Genomic DNA, 15,767 nt, shown 5'->3' on the forward strand with positions numbered 1-15,767 from the left:
TTTGAAAGTTTCGTAAAACCTGTTAATGACAACACTGAATATCCTGATGAAGAGTCCTATACAAAACAATGTAAAAAGCATGTTCCAAACTCCTTCTGCTATTATATTAAAGGTCCTAAAGGTTTTAAAGGGAAAATAGTTGAATACACAGCAAAGAGTAATGATGATGATGTGGCTCAAAAGTTTATTAAAAGTCTTGAAAAAGATGCCAAAGCCATTTTTAATAGTTACATAAAGCCTGTCATGACCTATGAAAACAAGAAAAGTTATGAAGGTGCAACTCAATGCTACATTTGCAAAGAAGATCTTAACGGTGACAAAAAAGAAAGCCACTGTCATTTTACTGGAAAGTATCAAGGTGCTGCTCATAAAAAATGCAATGATAACTGCAATCCAAAATTCCTTCCTGTTGTCTTTCATAATTTAACCGGCTACGACTGTCATTTGTTCATTAAAAAATTAGGTGGGAAACTCGATTGCATACCCAACAATGAAGAGAAGTATATTAGCTTTTCTAAAAAGATTAAGGTAAGCACATGGAAAGATAAAGAAACTAGTAAACTCAATGAATTCTGGAGAGAAATAAGGTTCATCGACAGCTTCAGGTTCATGGGAAGTTTGTTAAAAGATTTAGCTGACAACCTTACTAGAAATTTATGTTATGAATGTGGCAGTGCTGGTGTTAATAAGTGTAAAAAGAGCTGCACTGATAAAAAAGGAAAAAAATGCAAATGCAAAGCAAATTGTGTAGATTGCAAAGCTCGTCGACTTGAAAAAGCCAATAATGAATGTAAAATCTTAAACTCGCAATTTAACGGGAATAAACAAGATTTGCTATTAGAAAAAGGTATTTACCCTTATGACTGGGTAGACTCGATTGAAAAGTTCTCTGAAACAGCATTGCCTGATATAAAAAAGTTTTTCTCGCAACTTAACGATAAGGAATTAGAAGTTGAAGATTACGAGTATCCTGACATGCTTCTCATGATACGAGAAGGAATTCGAGGAGGAATCAGCATGATCTCCAACCGACTTGGAATTGCTAATAATAAATACATGAACGAATATGATCCTATAGAGCCGTCCAAATTTATCCAATATTTAGATGCTAACAATTTGTATGGATGGGCAATGAGCAGACCTCTTCCCTTTAGAGGTTTTGAATGGGTGACTGAAAAAAGAGCTTTTAAATTGGAAAAATATCCCTTGCATTTTAGAAGTTGACTTGGATTACCCTGACAACCTTCACGATTATCATAACGATTACCCTTTGGCTCCTGAAAGAATGCTCATTGGGAAAGTTGAAAAGCTGGTTCCTAATTTAAACAATAAAAAGAAATACGTCGTTCATCACGAAAGTCTAAAAATGTATGAGCGAATGGGGTTAGTCATTACAAAAATTCATCGAGGTATTAAATTTGAGGAAAAAGATTGGATGAAAAAACACATTGATCGCAACACTGAATTAAGATCCGATTCTAAAAACGACTTTGAAAATGACTTTTTTAAACTCATGAACAACTCTGTCTTTGGAAAAACAATGGAGAATATTCTAAACCATGTAGATGTCAAACTTGTCTCTGATGAAAAAGAACTCTTAGAATTATCTAATAAGCCTCAATTCGAAAGCAGAACCATTTTTGATGAAAACTTAATTGCGGTTCACTTATCAAAAACAAAAGTCTTTTACAATAAGCCTATTTACTTGGGAATGTGCATCCTTGACATCAGCAAGATTTTGATGTTTGAGTTTCATTATGACTACATCAAGCCTAAATATGGTGATAAGGCAAAGTTGTTAATGACTGACACTGACTAGCTCATTTATGAAATCGAAACTGAAGATTTTTATAAAGACATTGCTGGTGATGTATTAGAAAAATTTGACACGAGCGAATTTGACAAAGAACATCCTGCTATTCAAGGTGTTGGGTTCAAAGTAGGAATTAATAAAAAGGTTATTGGAAAGTTTAAGGATGAGACAGCAGGTAAGAAAATTAAAGAGTTTGTTGGGCTTCGACCTAAGCTATACTCTTACAATACCCCTGAAGAAAAAAAGAAAGAAGATAAAGAGCATAAAAAATGCAAAGGTGTTAAAAAGAGCGTTGTTGACAAAAAGATTAATCATCAGAATTATAAAGACTGCTTAATGGAAGGGTCTAAACATTATACAAAAATGAAAATTCTTAGGTCTCGTCTTCATGATGTTTACACGGAAGAGATTAACAAAATTGCACTTTGCGCTGAAGATGATAAGAGGATCATTTTGGATGATAAAATCAGCACTTTAGCTATTGGACATTACAAAAACAGACCTGGTCCTGAGCCCTGCTTTAAATTCATGGCCTTTGGTCCTGATAATTAACTTATGATTTTATGCTAACTATTAAAATGAATATCATTTCACTCAACGAAAAAATATTAAAGGAGTTTGATATTGAAGCTGCTAAAGAAAACTTTAAAAAGTTCGTATTGAAAAGTCTTTCTTCTTTTTAAGAACCATTCCTCTTATTCAAAGGTATGAAGAAATTCTAAGGATAAAGCTTCCTTTTGAAGAAATTAATAAATTTAAAGCTGAAAAAGAAGAGATTTGAAGGCAATACATTCAAATGGCAGTAAAGCTTGTTGAAACCAAAAAGTGGACTCATATTAAAGTTAAGCAAAAGATAAAACACTGTAATAAGTGCAAATACTGTTCAAATGAGGACTTGAAAAAATTTGATTTTGATGACTGCAATAATAAGTTTTGCCTTATATGCTCGAGTCAACAAGACACTCTTGACATCAAAGTATATTGTCAGTCTAGTTTTAGTAAGCTTAGCTCTTCAAGAATTGATCATTTTAAAGAATGCATCAAACAATACAGCGGAACGCAAAAATGCAAAGTTCAGAATGAGGTGCTTGAAAAACTAGAAAGCAAATTTCAAGCTTTAAACCTTCTTATTAGCTCAAATATTAAAAAAGAAAAATATTCCAAAATCACCTAAGATCATATACTCATTTTCCTTAAGCAACTCGGGTTCGTTAAACATGAAAATGCTAATTATATTTATTTTGTCCTCACTGATAAAAAAATTGACGATATTGAACACTTGGAAGAGCAAATCATTAAAGACTATATAAAGTTCTCTTCTTTCTATGATATCTATTATAAAAAAGGCATGTCTAAAGATATTGGTAGAAAAAATTTCATTAGCTCATAATACATGCTGTTCCAACTCTTAAGAAACAGAAATCATCCTTGCGAAATTAAAAACTTTTCTTTCCCAAAAAATATCTACAACAAAAAAATGTATGACTATTTGCTCTCATATTTTTAAAGAACTTGGATGGACTTTTACTCCCACTTTTTAATTATTTTATTTTAATTATTTTATTTTAATTATTTTAAATGCTATAATTTAATTAGATCATTTCTAACTAAATTTTTGAGGCTTTTTTTAAATTATGATGCGGGTTCTGACGCATTGTTGGGTTTTTATTGATTTCATGCGTCAGAAACCGATGGCTGTTTTACCGATTTTGGTGTCATGCGCCAGAACCCGATGGCTGTTTTACCGATTTTGGTGTCATGCGCCAGAACCCGCATTTTACATCTACTGGCGTAGTCAAAACATCATCAAATGATCTAATACTTTGTACACTTTCATATTTTGCCGAAAGTAACAAGATAGGAGGGGTGCATCATCAAATTTAAAAAAAAACTTATTTTTCAATGGTTTAATACACATCTTTAGTACACACCCAAATAAATACATTATTAGCTCTTCATGTAAGAGCGCTTATATCAAGTAGTGGTATATTTTTTTTTGCCAGACAAAAAAAATAAGTTTGACTGGGTTTATGTTGGTAGAGCTAGGCAATCCGATATATTTATATGTTATCATAGATGTAACTACAATAGAACCAAAACAACAAAAACATGGAGATAATCAAACTTATAAAAATTCTATATGTACACTCATATTTGTATGAAACTACAAGTTTCGTTATGAAAATCTCTCGCGCCACTATTTCAAACTGATCCAAACTCGTCCATCCAGTCAACGTATTTTTTAATGTCAGCTTCAGAAACAGATTTTGAACATTTTTGAAGAGCTTCCAGAAAGTCTGCTTGAGTTACTGGAAGATCAAGTTCTTCTTTAGATATATTTTTTATCTCTTCAGCTGAGAGCCCCATAATTCGACGTCGCATGACCATCATTGAAGCATCTCTATGCCAGTAACAAAAAAAAACCATCTACATATTTAACTTATTATAGATGTTAGCATTTCTACCTTAATTTTTAAAAAGGATTTCAAAAGTATACCATCTCCATTTCACTTTTTAGCAAAATTTTGTTTTCTTTTTTCTCTAGCTTGAAAACCAAAAAATCTTTAAAAATAAATATTTAGATGCTTTACATGGCACCATTCTGTAGTTTAATGATACCTGCATACGTTTGTTATATCCGAACCACTATAACCTTCCATCTTTTCAGCAAGTTTTACCAAATCCACATCACTAGCGCATTTCACCTCTCTTAAGTTGATCTTCAGCAATTCTTCTCGGCCAACAGCTTTTAAGAAAAAAAATCAGAATAAGTTAACAGGAAAACAACTTTAAAGCGTAGTTAAAATGCTGCAGGGATTGTTTAAATGAAATGATGGATTCAAAGCAAAAGACAAAAGAAATTAAGTTTGACTAGATTCTGTTATGATGTAAATAAAATTAGCATTAGCAGATACATAGCAGGTACAGTGAAAAAAGCTTTCTACTAAAAAAACATTCCTACCAGATGGCAGGGGAATATATATTCGTTTTTCCAACCTCCTGCGTAAAGCCTCATCAATATCCCAAGGAAAGTTTGTTGCTGCAAGTACCATAACAATTTTTGTTGCATCGGTCTCTGATGTGTTACCAGAAACACCTAGAAAACAACAAATATTATCATTATAAAAAATAGCATACATAAATAATATGGAACAAAATATGTAACAAAAATAAAAAATATTAACCATCCATTTGTATAAGAAGCTCTGACTTGACTCGTCTACTAGCCTCATGCTCACTTGAGCTGCCTCTTTGACTACATAGAGAATCTATCTCATCAATAAAAATAGTGCTGGGTGCATAGAAACGAGCCTAATTAAATAAAAAGTGTTCAAAATTCAAACACCTTGGAATTTTATCAAGCCCCTAGAATAATGAAATTATAAAAAGTAGTAACCTACCATTTCAAAAAGCAACCTTACAAGTTTCTCAGATTCCCCTCTATACTTTGATGTAAGTGTTGATGAAGTAACATTAAAAAATGTTGTTCCACATTCAGTTGCAACAGCTTTTGCTAACATTGTTTTTCCAGTACCAGGAGGGCCAACCATCAGAACACCCTATACCAAAATTGCCATTTTTTTTCAAATATTGTAATGGCACAATTCATTTAAACAAATTACAAAAAAGTTAAATAATAATTGACAATATATTGCTTCACAACATATTATATTAAAGCTAATCAAAACGTCTGTAACCTTCCAAGGCCTTCGTATCCCTTTAAAAAAATCAGGCATCCATAATGGTAAAACTACAGCCTCATTTAGAAGTTTTTTTGCTTCATTAAGTTCTGCAATATCATTCCTAGAAAGAAAAAGAAAACATTTCTTTATAGTAAATAATAACTTCATTCTTCTGAAAAGAAAAGAAAGAAAAGATGGTATGCTAAAAATAAAAAGTATATACCATTTCACATTTGGGTTTTTCTGAACAATATCTCTTTCCAAACCATCCACCAACTCTTTATCATATCCAGAACCATCAAATTTAGCTTCTCGATCTTCATCCTACAATTTTATATTTATTTTAAAATTTACATATATTTCCTTATTTACTTCATTAAAAGGGTCTCAAGAGACTTCTTAAAGGATAAAAGAAATAATTACAGTTCAAATTTTTTTTCAACGCAGCAAAAAAGTTTTTAAGACAAAACAATAAACTTGCATTAGATGCCTTATCTTCTTTAGACCTTCTAGTATCAACCTTTGGTTTTGCAACAGCAGGTGCTTTACTTTCACGACTGCTACCTGGTTTACTAGGAGCTTTGTTTTTTGAAGGACGAGATAAACGATCATCATTAGAGCGTTCATTGCGAATGTTTCGAACAATAGGTTTTGACACAGGCTTTGATCCCCTTGAAATGTAAATAATTACCTACTAGCCAATCTGATCATTATTACAATAATATAGCATTATATCATTAAAATATTATAACAATAAAATTTTATAATTTGTTAATTTTTATAATCTGTTATTAAGCAATAATTTTATTGGAATAAGAATAAATTTTCATTAGTAAGTTGACAATTACCTGCTCTCTCTGTCAACAGGAGTTGGAGGAGCCCAAACATCTGGATCTCTTGTTTCTCGTGTAGGTACTTCACCATAATCACGTGCTTTTAAAGATGATACTGCAGGATTAAATGTGTCACGTTTAAAATCCGCTAAAGTTCTATTAATATCTTTTACATACTCAAACTCTTGTGCCATTTCTTGTTTTGCCTAAAAAAAAAAAAGGGTTTAAAGGAAAAAAAAACTGTATTAAGTCTAATCATTAATGTGTTGCAAAAATTATGAAGAAGTTGCAGCTAAGGTAATAAATTAGTAGTTTATTGTTAAATGAGAGGTTCATTCATTGTGCAAATCAATTTCACACCACTAATGCAAAACTATAATAACTAAAAACTCATTTTTCTGTTTACTCATGAACTAGCTAACATTTATCATAACTCTCAAAAAATATTTTAGTGACATTAATGGTCAAGACAGATTTGAGGCTCCACTTTAAACTACCAATCAACAGTTGGCATTCAGTCAAGTTTCTAGTTCCCCCAGTAAACCCTGTACGTTATGGAAATACACAAAGTTTTAAACACTTCAAAAGTATTGTGGAAAAACACTTTATCAAGGTAAAAAATAGGATATCTTTGCTCCTTTTTCAAGAAAGTTTTTCTCATTCAGTGTTGATGACATTATCTAAATTTTGAAACAGAAGATTTGAAAATCAGGATCTTTACTCTCACTAAGTTTTTTTGAAATCATAATTGAGATTATTAATAGAAAGTAGTTGAATGAAAACTGAGCAGTCTATTCAATATATCATTAGTTTAGCAAGAGCTAAAAAATCATTGCAGTCTGTGCAATTATTTTTTAGCTCTTGCCAAACTAATGATATATTAACTTTCTACTTATCAAATGTTCCTTTTGTCCAGAGAACCCTAAAAATTGTGTTGGTCACCCATTTTTACTTTAGGATATACAAAATATGCTTAAATAACAAATGTGCTAATATTTTGAACTTTTACAATTTCGGGATAGTTAAAAAAAAAACATTAACTGACTCAATATTTGAAATCTGCCAAATTAAGTCTAATTTAAGTTAAAAAAATCAAACTTAAAAGATAATAAGTTCAAAATTGTTTCCCCAGTATTATTAATCTTCTGTGAAAGTTAAAAAAAACAATGTTCCTATGAAACAAACTTTAGTAATCAAAACAAGTAAACAATTAATAAATATTATAAAATTGAATTAAAAATGGATTTACACACAACAAACTATTTTTAAAATTCTAAACACAAAAAACTGTAAAATTTGTAATCTAAGTTTGCTGTCAAAATTTCATTTATGCAGCTATCTAGATTAACATTAACCATAAAAAAAGCCAGTTAAAATAAATTTAATGCATAAGGAGAAATACATATCAATTCAAAAAAAGATAATATTTATATACTTACAACTTGCCATCTTTGTTTACGTAAAGAGTCCCTTGACTGTAACATCATTTTATGGATCTGTTGCAAAACTCCTTGATAATAAACTAAAGCTGAGTCATATTGTCCTAACAAAGCACTTTCTCGTGCCAATCTAGCATTCTCACATATCTCATTAAAGTCCCTACTCATTTTGTTGTTGCTTTAAGCCTAGTAAATATATATAGTATTTAGAGAAAGCAATAAAACATAAATATATAAATTTTTAAATACATAAGTGTCTAAATAATTTACAGGTTTGTATAGATTGGTAATTTTTTGATGGTATACACCTATACTGCAAGGCAATTAGCTGAGTGGGTAACAATTTATTGTAATTCAATGATATCACAGCAAAGACACTAAACTAAAAAACTTTCGTATTACTATTATGCATTCGTTACATGTTTATCTATTAAACGTATTTAATGAAGATATTTAATTTGAACTTCTTTTTTTTTAATTTACCTGAATAAAAAAAATAGTCTAGTTATGGTGTTTTTACCGATCGACCAAATATTGTTTGGTGGTTTCGTTAGGTTGTGAAGATTTTATAATAACTTTTAAAACATCGTTAATATAGTAGCGATTCCACCGCTCAACGAAAAACATTTGACGTTTGACAAAAAACACGTAATTTTCATGAACTTTACTCTCTTATATCTTTTTGTATGATTAAGCAAACACCTTGAAGTTTTTTGCATCAATTAGTGATACTCAACCTCTTTTCAGCCATATATAGAAAGTAATATGGTTTATTTGACTTCATTTAAATTTTACCCATATCTTAAGACCACTTTTGAGAAAAAAGCTTGAAGCGGGAACGTTTTTTTAAAACGAAGCTTTTCGAGGTTAGGATTCCTTAGTACCAAAACACATCCAATTTTTACAAAACTTTCCGTATATATTAAAAAACGGACGAGGAATCTAATGGAATGTGGACACTTTTTAACTTTTATACATAAATTTTTAGTTCTTAGCGTTTCAAAACTTCAAAGTTAATTTTTATAGAAAAAAAAAAGTGTTTTTTAAAAGTGTCCAGGTGGAAATTGCAAGTTTAGTCTTTCCTCTTTTTATAACAAGTATTTATTTATGTTTTCTTGAAGAATTGGTTCTAAGGATTTGTAGATAGAAATTATGTATATATATATATATATATATATATATATATATATATATATATATATATATATTCCTTCACATATTTTATGACGTTTTTTGTTTTGATTTTGCGTTTCCGAAATTTTAACTTCATATAAAATTAAAACTGAAAGTATACTTCTTGATTAAAGACTCCAGTTTTCAAGGCAATAGAAATAAATTTATTAAGGTAATTTGTCTGGATTGTTCAACTACAAGCTTGATTCTTACAATTTTTACTCAAGTCTGTACTACAGATTCTTTAAACAGTTTTTTTCAAAACAAAACCCGGAAATAGTAATCAACAAACGTTCACAAAATGGAAATGTGTAAGAAAGTTATCAGTTTTTTTTCCAGTTATTTTTCTATTTTTATATTGGTTTAGTAAAAGAACCTATAAACTCTAATGATAATTTAAATTCCTTTTTGTTATAATTGCTTAAATTAAGTTTAATATTAATTTTAGCTACCAAATTGTTGTCAGTAACACCAACCTACAAGAATATTTTGGATTTTCTAAATATAAATGATGGCATTATTTCTGTCAAATATCCTGATTTTATATCAAATAATAACCACTTTTTAAAAGTTTGCAAAGAAAAAGGAAAATATAACTTGACTTGGCAAAATCTTTCATTATTTTTTACAACCTACTGTAAATATAATATCTCTAGAGTGATACTAATAAAGTACTTGAAAAAGTTTAAAGATTATGTTGCAAAATTAAATAGAGAAAAAAATTTGGACTTAACAAAAGCTTTTTTAAGCTCTGTTTTATCTTTTAATAATGCTTTTTCTGATGTTGTTGGTTTGTCACCTTCTGATGCTTGTTCTACTTCTATCTACAATAGTGAAATTGTTCCAAATCATGCTACTGTTTTTGTATCTTCTGACTTAAACCTGCAAATTGCTAATGATGATTTTTCGTGCTCTGTTACCCCGAATTCTATTGTATACACTCCTTTAGGAAATGGCTCTGAAAAATTTTTTTTTGAAATGCAAGTTAATGAAGAGAATCTCTCAGTTTCCAATTTAGATAAAACACTACCTATATTATCTGGTGATTCGACCTATCAAATAAAAAAATACAAACGGAGAATTAATCATCTCAAATTAAAAAATAGACAAATTAATAGGAGATGTAATGAATATAAAAGAAAATATCAAGCAATCTTGTCAAAATATAATGTCAGAAATGTCAACAAAAGAGAAGTTAGAAAGGATTGTAGGATTAACCAATTGTTGCAGAAAAATTTTGAATTGGAAAAAGAAATTGATTTGGCTAGAAAGCGTTCACAATCAGATCGACAAAAGGCACGGTATTTAAAGAAAAAAAATTGAAAACACTGTTTTGAAAACATCTGATGAAATGAATGATTCAATCTTAATGGAGAGTTTAAATTACTTTGAAAATCTTTCAGAAGAGCTGAAGGAAAGAATTAACTTTTTTGAAAAAAATATAATTGATGTTTTTGAAGGAGGTAGATATAATGTTAAAATTCGCTCTGTATATGACCTTTTAAGTAAAAATGTTTCTGTTAATAATGTTGAATCTGTTATCAGAACTGTACTACAAAAAATGGCTGGTATTTCATATGGCGCACTTCCAAAAAAATCTTTGGCTGCTGAATTTTTTAGTAAAATGAACCTTTTATCAAAAGCTCAGGTTAGAGAGCTTTTGATACCTTTGATATTTTGTATGAACTTTCAAAACTTACAAGTTATAGACATGACAATCAACGGAATGGGAAACCTTTGATATTTTGTATGAACTTTCAAAACTTACAAGTTATAGACATGGCAATCAACGGAATGGGAAAGCTGATGAATGGAAAGCATTTTTGCATAAAAAGTTTTCAAAAAATTTTATGGTTTCATTTCTGCATCATCGATTTAACATTATATTTTTACTTGGTGGAGCAACGTATTTTCACAAAGATCATCTTAAAGAATTTGTTTTTAATCTTAATGGTTCAAATTTCCTTCATGAATCAATTAGGCATGATATTGACAACATAATTTTTCATGCTTCAACCAGAGCTCTGGGAATTCTTATTAAACTGATATCAGGACCTCTTTTTCGTATTATTGAAGAGGAGGATCATATTTTTTCTTTGAATACTGTTTGGTCGCAAATGTTTAATTATTTTGTTTGTTGTTCTTCTGATGCATCAATAATGTTAAGTGGTTCTACAATTTGATGTCAAATATCTCACCAAGGATGAAGTGTTTGATTGTTTATTTTCTTATTGTAATGACCCACTTTTGGATGCCTTAACACAAGAATGTCTTGAAGTTATATGTTGTTCGTGTTCGGTTATGATCCAGAGTCAGTTAAGAGACCAATTGCCTGGAGGAAATTATCACAATCCAGATGTTGATGTTCTTGAGGAAACTCAAAACTGCCCACGTACTAATGTTGTCTGAACGTGACTTTGCTTCTTATGACCGCAGGTTAAAAATGAAACCTAACATGACAACAGTAGCTGCAGCTGGTGTCATCATGTTTAACAATAACAAAACAGCTGATTGGCTAAATGGGAAATCACAGGAAGAAATTCCAAGGCTAGTTTTACTAGCAAGGCGAAATAGAAAAGGATATATCAGAAAGTACAGAGAAAAAAAAGCAAATATATTGCAGTACAAAATCAATGAGATGGACAAGCGCAACTTAGAAAAGGAAATAAAGGAACAAAAGACAAGCGAAGAAAAAGAGTTTTTGACAACAGAAATTCGAAAAGATGGTGGTTTAATTTTGTGAAAAGATGATATGGAGCAAATCCTAGGCACTGAAAATGAAATTCTAATGAAGTTACAAAGACAAATTAAATTTCGAAAAAAAGTACTTCAGCAAAAATTTCCAGAAAAGTGGTTACAGTTAGGAGAAAAGGGAAAAGGTGAAAATTACAAAAAATTTGGTATAGAGGCATTAAAAACAAACCTGCTATCAATTTTTAAATTTTTAAAAAATGCTCCAGAACAACGAGCAAAAACAATAAAATGTTCAGTAATCAGACAGAATAATGAAAGACAAGAAATGTTGTTAACATTAAAACAAAAGGTCAGGTTAGAGGGTGAGGCTAGATTATTAATGGAAACTGAAAAAAAAAGAGCAGGCACATCAAAGGGAAGGGTTCCAAAGTTTTTAGGAAAAAGAATTAAACATAAAATGGTAGATAAAGGTGGCAAGGGTGTATGGTATTCAGGGTTTGTAGTAAGTGTTTTAGATGACAATGAATTTAATGAGGAATACGAGTTTGAGATACTATATGACGGATTTGAGGATAAATACAATATTGAGTTAGTCAAAGAGTGGAGGATGAAATGTTTTGTGATAGAGGGAAAGGCTGATGGTTATGTGGAGGGTGAAGTTCGAAAAAAGCATAAATGTTGTTAATTGTTTTTGACGCAATGTCAATTCAACTTCAATTTATTTTATTTCTGTTTGTTATTATTATTATTCAATTTAATGTCTTTATGTTTGTAATCTGTTTGATCATCTAGAGCTGTGTAGGTGCACCCACAAATCATGATATGAATACCTGTCTTCTGTTCACCCTTGCAGCAGTGTTGATTTACCGGTAAGTAATTATTTGTATGTTTGTGTGTACCCACCCATAAGTCACTATATGTATGTTTGTGTTTATGTGCCTGTCAGTCATTATGTGTATGCTTGTGTTCATTTGGACCTCTGGAGCACTATTTAGGTACAGGTAAGTTCTGCAAATTGTTGTGTTTATGTACCGATGAGTCATTATATATACACTTGTCTTCTGTTGGAACTGTGGCCAGAATTTCATGTGATAATACTGGTCAATATATGTGAGTTTCTTTTTATGTACCTTTAAGTCATTATATGTATGTTTGTGTTCTGTTAAATCTATATATATATTTTTTAAACATCTTTATTTTAACAAGGCAACCATTGCAAGCAACCACTTTTAGAGTTGGAAGTTAATGGAAGAGCCAAAGCAAAGTTTATATAGCTGATAACAATTAACAGACAACTTAAAAGGTTGCAAAAAGATGGGTAATTTTATCATGCCAGACTTTATCAAAAGCCTTTGATATCCAGAGAAGTAGAATTTGCTTAACCACTTCTATCTAATGCTATGTAGTACTGTTCTGAAACAACAGTTAGAAAGTCAGCTCTAAGACAAGATGGTTGAAATCCATGTGCTTTTTATTTTATCTGCAAATAGAGCCACCTTTAAGCTTTTCAGGATGACCAATAGTTTTGGCTAAAAACTAACCCATTACTTAGTTACACTAGTGTGAATTAGGAGCGTTCCGTGCCACATAGTCTTTGTGTTTTGTATTGTGATGTTATTGTTGTGCTGTTTTGTGTTGATAGACAACTTGGCTTACCTTCTCGTGGTGTCTATTGTTAAAAATGATTATTAGGTTGTTTCGTTACTGAAACTTGCTACCTCTAATCATTCACTAAAAGCCAAGAAATAAGTTTTAGAATAAAAACATTTTTTTATGTTATTTTCATTTTTTTTTATCTTAGGCGTTTTCATAAGTTCACATAAACAATCTTAAAGAGTAAGTTTCTTATTTTATAATTATTTTGGTTTCAAATGTTTTTAATTTATACATTTTTAAAATGAATTAAAATATTTTTAACACGTTATTATTTATCTGTGTTTCTAATAATAATATTTTACATTTTTAATATTAACATTTTTACATTTAACAATAATATTTTTACATTTCTGCTGTTATACCTGCCTATTGCTGTTGTAAAAACTCCAAATTTCAAAAAGTTCATTTACTGTAAGTTATTTTCATTAAAAATTAAATTTTAACTTTATTAAAAAACCTTCTGTCTGTTAAATAGTTCGTTCTGAGTAATTTTGACAGTTTTCAATGCACAAGAAATTTCCTTACACAAGAAGTTACTGATCAGTCGGTAAATTAAGCAATAGTTTTAAAATGTATTATTTGGATTCCATGATTCGATTATGCATATTTGCATGGTGTAATTATAACTTAACCCCAAATTTTAATATCCAAAACCAAGTGAATAAGTAAAAACCCTCAGCATGTAAAATAGAAGATTCTGGTCAATCCCTTCCAATTTAAAAAAAAATTGGATCAGTATGGAAAATTTCAAGTGAAATGTAACAACAGTTCAAAAATATCAAATACATTAAAAGTCGATATGCCAATTGGTTTGTGCAGCCTTTTTGCAGTAATTTACTGACCAGTCTGTAAATTAAACAATAATTTCAAAATGATGTATTATTTGGATTCCATGATTTGATTATGCATATTTGCATGGTGTAATTGTAATATAACCCTAAATTTTATTTTCCAAAACTAAGTAAATATGTAAAAATCCTCAGTATGTAAAATAGACGATTCTGGACAATCCAGACAGAATTGAATAAAAATATTTTGGCAATTTATTTTTTTATAGTTGGTTAATCAATATGGAAAATTTCAAGTCAAATGTAATTACGCTTCAAGAGTTATTCAAGAGTCAATATGACACCAAAACTAAGTAAATAAGTTAAAACCCACAGTCTGTAAAATAGACGATTCTGGGCAATCCCTTTAGAATTAAAATTTTTTTTGTTGGTATTTTGTTGTTTTATAGTTGTTGAATCAATATGGAAAACATCAAGTCAAATGTTATAACGGTTCAAAAGTTATTCAAAAGTCAATATGATCCATTATACTCTCTTTTTTTGGTGCCATAACAATGCAAATTTTCCATACTTAAGCCCTATACCTTTCGTCAAAAAATCATCAATTTTTGCACTACAAAAAACTCAATAACTTTAGATCCGTTTAACTTCAAAGGCAGAATGACCCCTCATTTTTTAAGTCAAGTCAAGCTCTATACAATGATATAAATTATATATGTTTATTTGAATTATAAAAAAATCGTCTGGAATGGCTAAATATTGGTATGTGCGTATCCATCCAATTACGGCACCGATTTTGTAATCAAAATCTGCGACCATTTTACTGTACTTGGCGTATGTGTTGTAAGAATGCATTCTGTCGTGTTATTTTTTAGAATTTCATATCAACATATTTATTTTTTAAAAAGTAGAATAGTTAAACTTCATTTTTGTGTTTGTATTTTTTTTCATTTACCACTGCTATTATTGAATTAACTGTTCTGAAAAACTTCGTCGTAGTTCAGATATAAAATTGATATCGAAGGGATGTTGAATCTTTTTTTAAATGTATTGGGCCAAGTTTAAAAACTAATTTTTTATGTGCATGCGAAATTTCATTGAAAAATATTATCAGCAGACACCTAATTTTTTGTAACAAAATGAAATAGAACATTATTATAGCCAATTTCTTTAAAAACAAAAACGAATATCATCATAATAGCTTAATAATTTGAAAAAAGTATCTATATGATGCACCTCTGATTTGCTCATAATAATCTCTTTGCATTATATTATCATAATTATTATAACTAAAATATATTTTATTGTTATTGTTTAATGTTGTTAAATAATACTGCATTATTTAATAACAATATGCTATCATTCAATAGTTTTATTTTATATTTTAATATGTTGATAATTTATGATAAATTTTTTATGATGATTATGTGTGAATGAGGTATGGGATGGTGTGCATTATATGATGCATCATATGGTCGTTTTAAAAAAAAAATTTAGCATGCAAATAATATTTATGTTATAATAAAGTTGCTCATAATTATTATTTGATAATAATTATGTGCACTTTTGTCATCAACAGAAATAAGTAAGTGATTTTTGTTTTTTAAAAAAAATGAAATTAAAGTAAACATTATTCTCTTTAAAAAATTTTTTTCATTTTAAAAATAATTTTACTTGACATTTTAAGG

The 15,767-nt window shown here is 29.6% G+C and overlaps 1 protein-coding gene and 1 pseudogene across 4 annotated transcripts; one reads left to right on the plus strand and one right to left on the minus strand.

The window, feature by feature from the left end:
- Window positions 1–3,923: 3,923 nt before the first annotated feature.
- Window positions 3,924–8,336, minus strand: LOC145201276 (katanin p60 ATPase-containing subunit A-like 1). 4 transcript variants are annotated; one of them, XM_090082176.1, is made up of 11 exons: window positions 8,252–8,336; window positions 7,769–7,954; window positions 6,345–6,535; window positions 5,978–6,167; window positions 5,720–5,820; window positions 5,512–5,617; window positions 5,215–5,373; window positions 4,999–5,125; window positions 4,776–4,910; window positions 4,433–4,559; window positions 3,924–4,214 (listed from the first exon to the last, which is right to left on the minus strand). In XM_090082176.1, the coding sequence occupies exons 2-11, from the start codon at window positions 7,934–7,936 to the stop codon at window positions 4,016–4,018; spliced, it is 1,503 nt and encodes a 500-aa protein (XP_089938302.1). In that variant the 5' UTR covers window positions 7,937–7,954; window positions 8,252–8,336; the 3' UTR covers window positions 3,924–4,015. The 4 variants fall into 4 exon arrangements, with proteins under 4 accessions (XP_089938302.1, XP_089938305.1, XP_089938303.1 ...); XM_090082179.1 differs by having other exon boundaries at window positions 4,519–4,559; window positions 8,252–8,327; XM_090082177.1 differs by lacking the exon at window positions 8,252–8,336 and adding an exon at window positions 8,039–8,132.
- Window positions 8,337–9,242: 906 nt separating this feature from the next.
- On the plus strand, window positions 9,243–12,320 carry LOC149890852 (uncharacterized; annotated as a pseudogene).
- Window positions 12,321–15,767: the final 3,447 nt, after the last annotated feature.

The sequence above is a fragment of the Hydra viridissima genome, unplaced genomic scaffold, assembly GCF_058129835.1.
Source record: "Hydra viridissima isolate aposymbiotic clone 2 unplaced genomic scaffold, HvirCarnegie_v1 scaffold_3, whole genome shotgun sequence".
NCBI classification, from domain to species: Eukaryota; Metazoa; Cnidaria; class Hydrozoa; order Anthoathecata; family Hydridae; genus Hydra; species Hydra viridissima.

What these genes read in the sequence shown, in the direction of transcription:
- LOC145201276 (XM_090082176.1), bottom strand. Translation starts at nt 7,936, where the DNA reads ATGAGTAGGGACTTTAATGAGATATGTGAGAATGCTAGATTGGCACGA. An exon ending in CCTGTTGACAGAGAGAGCAG is followed by an intron (nt 6,168 to 6,344) that starts GTAATTGTCAAC and finishes TTACATTTCAAG; the next exon opens with GGGATCAAAGCCTGTGTCAA. An exon ending in ATATATTCCCCTGCCATCTG is followed by an intron (nt 4,560 to 4,775) that starts GTAGGAATGTTT and finishes TTTTCTTAAAAG; the next exon opens with CTGTTGGCCGAGAAGAATTG.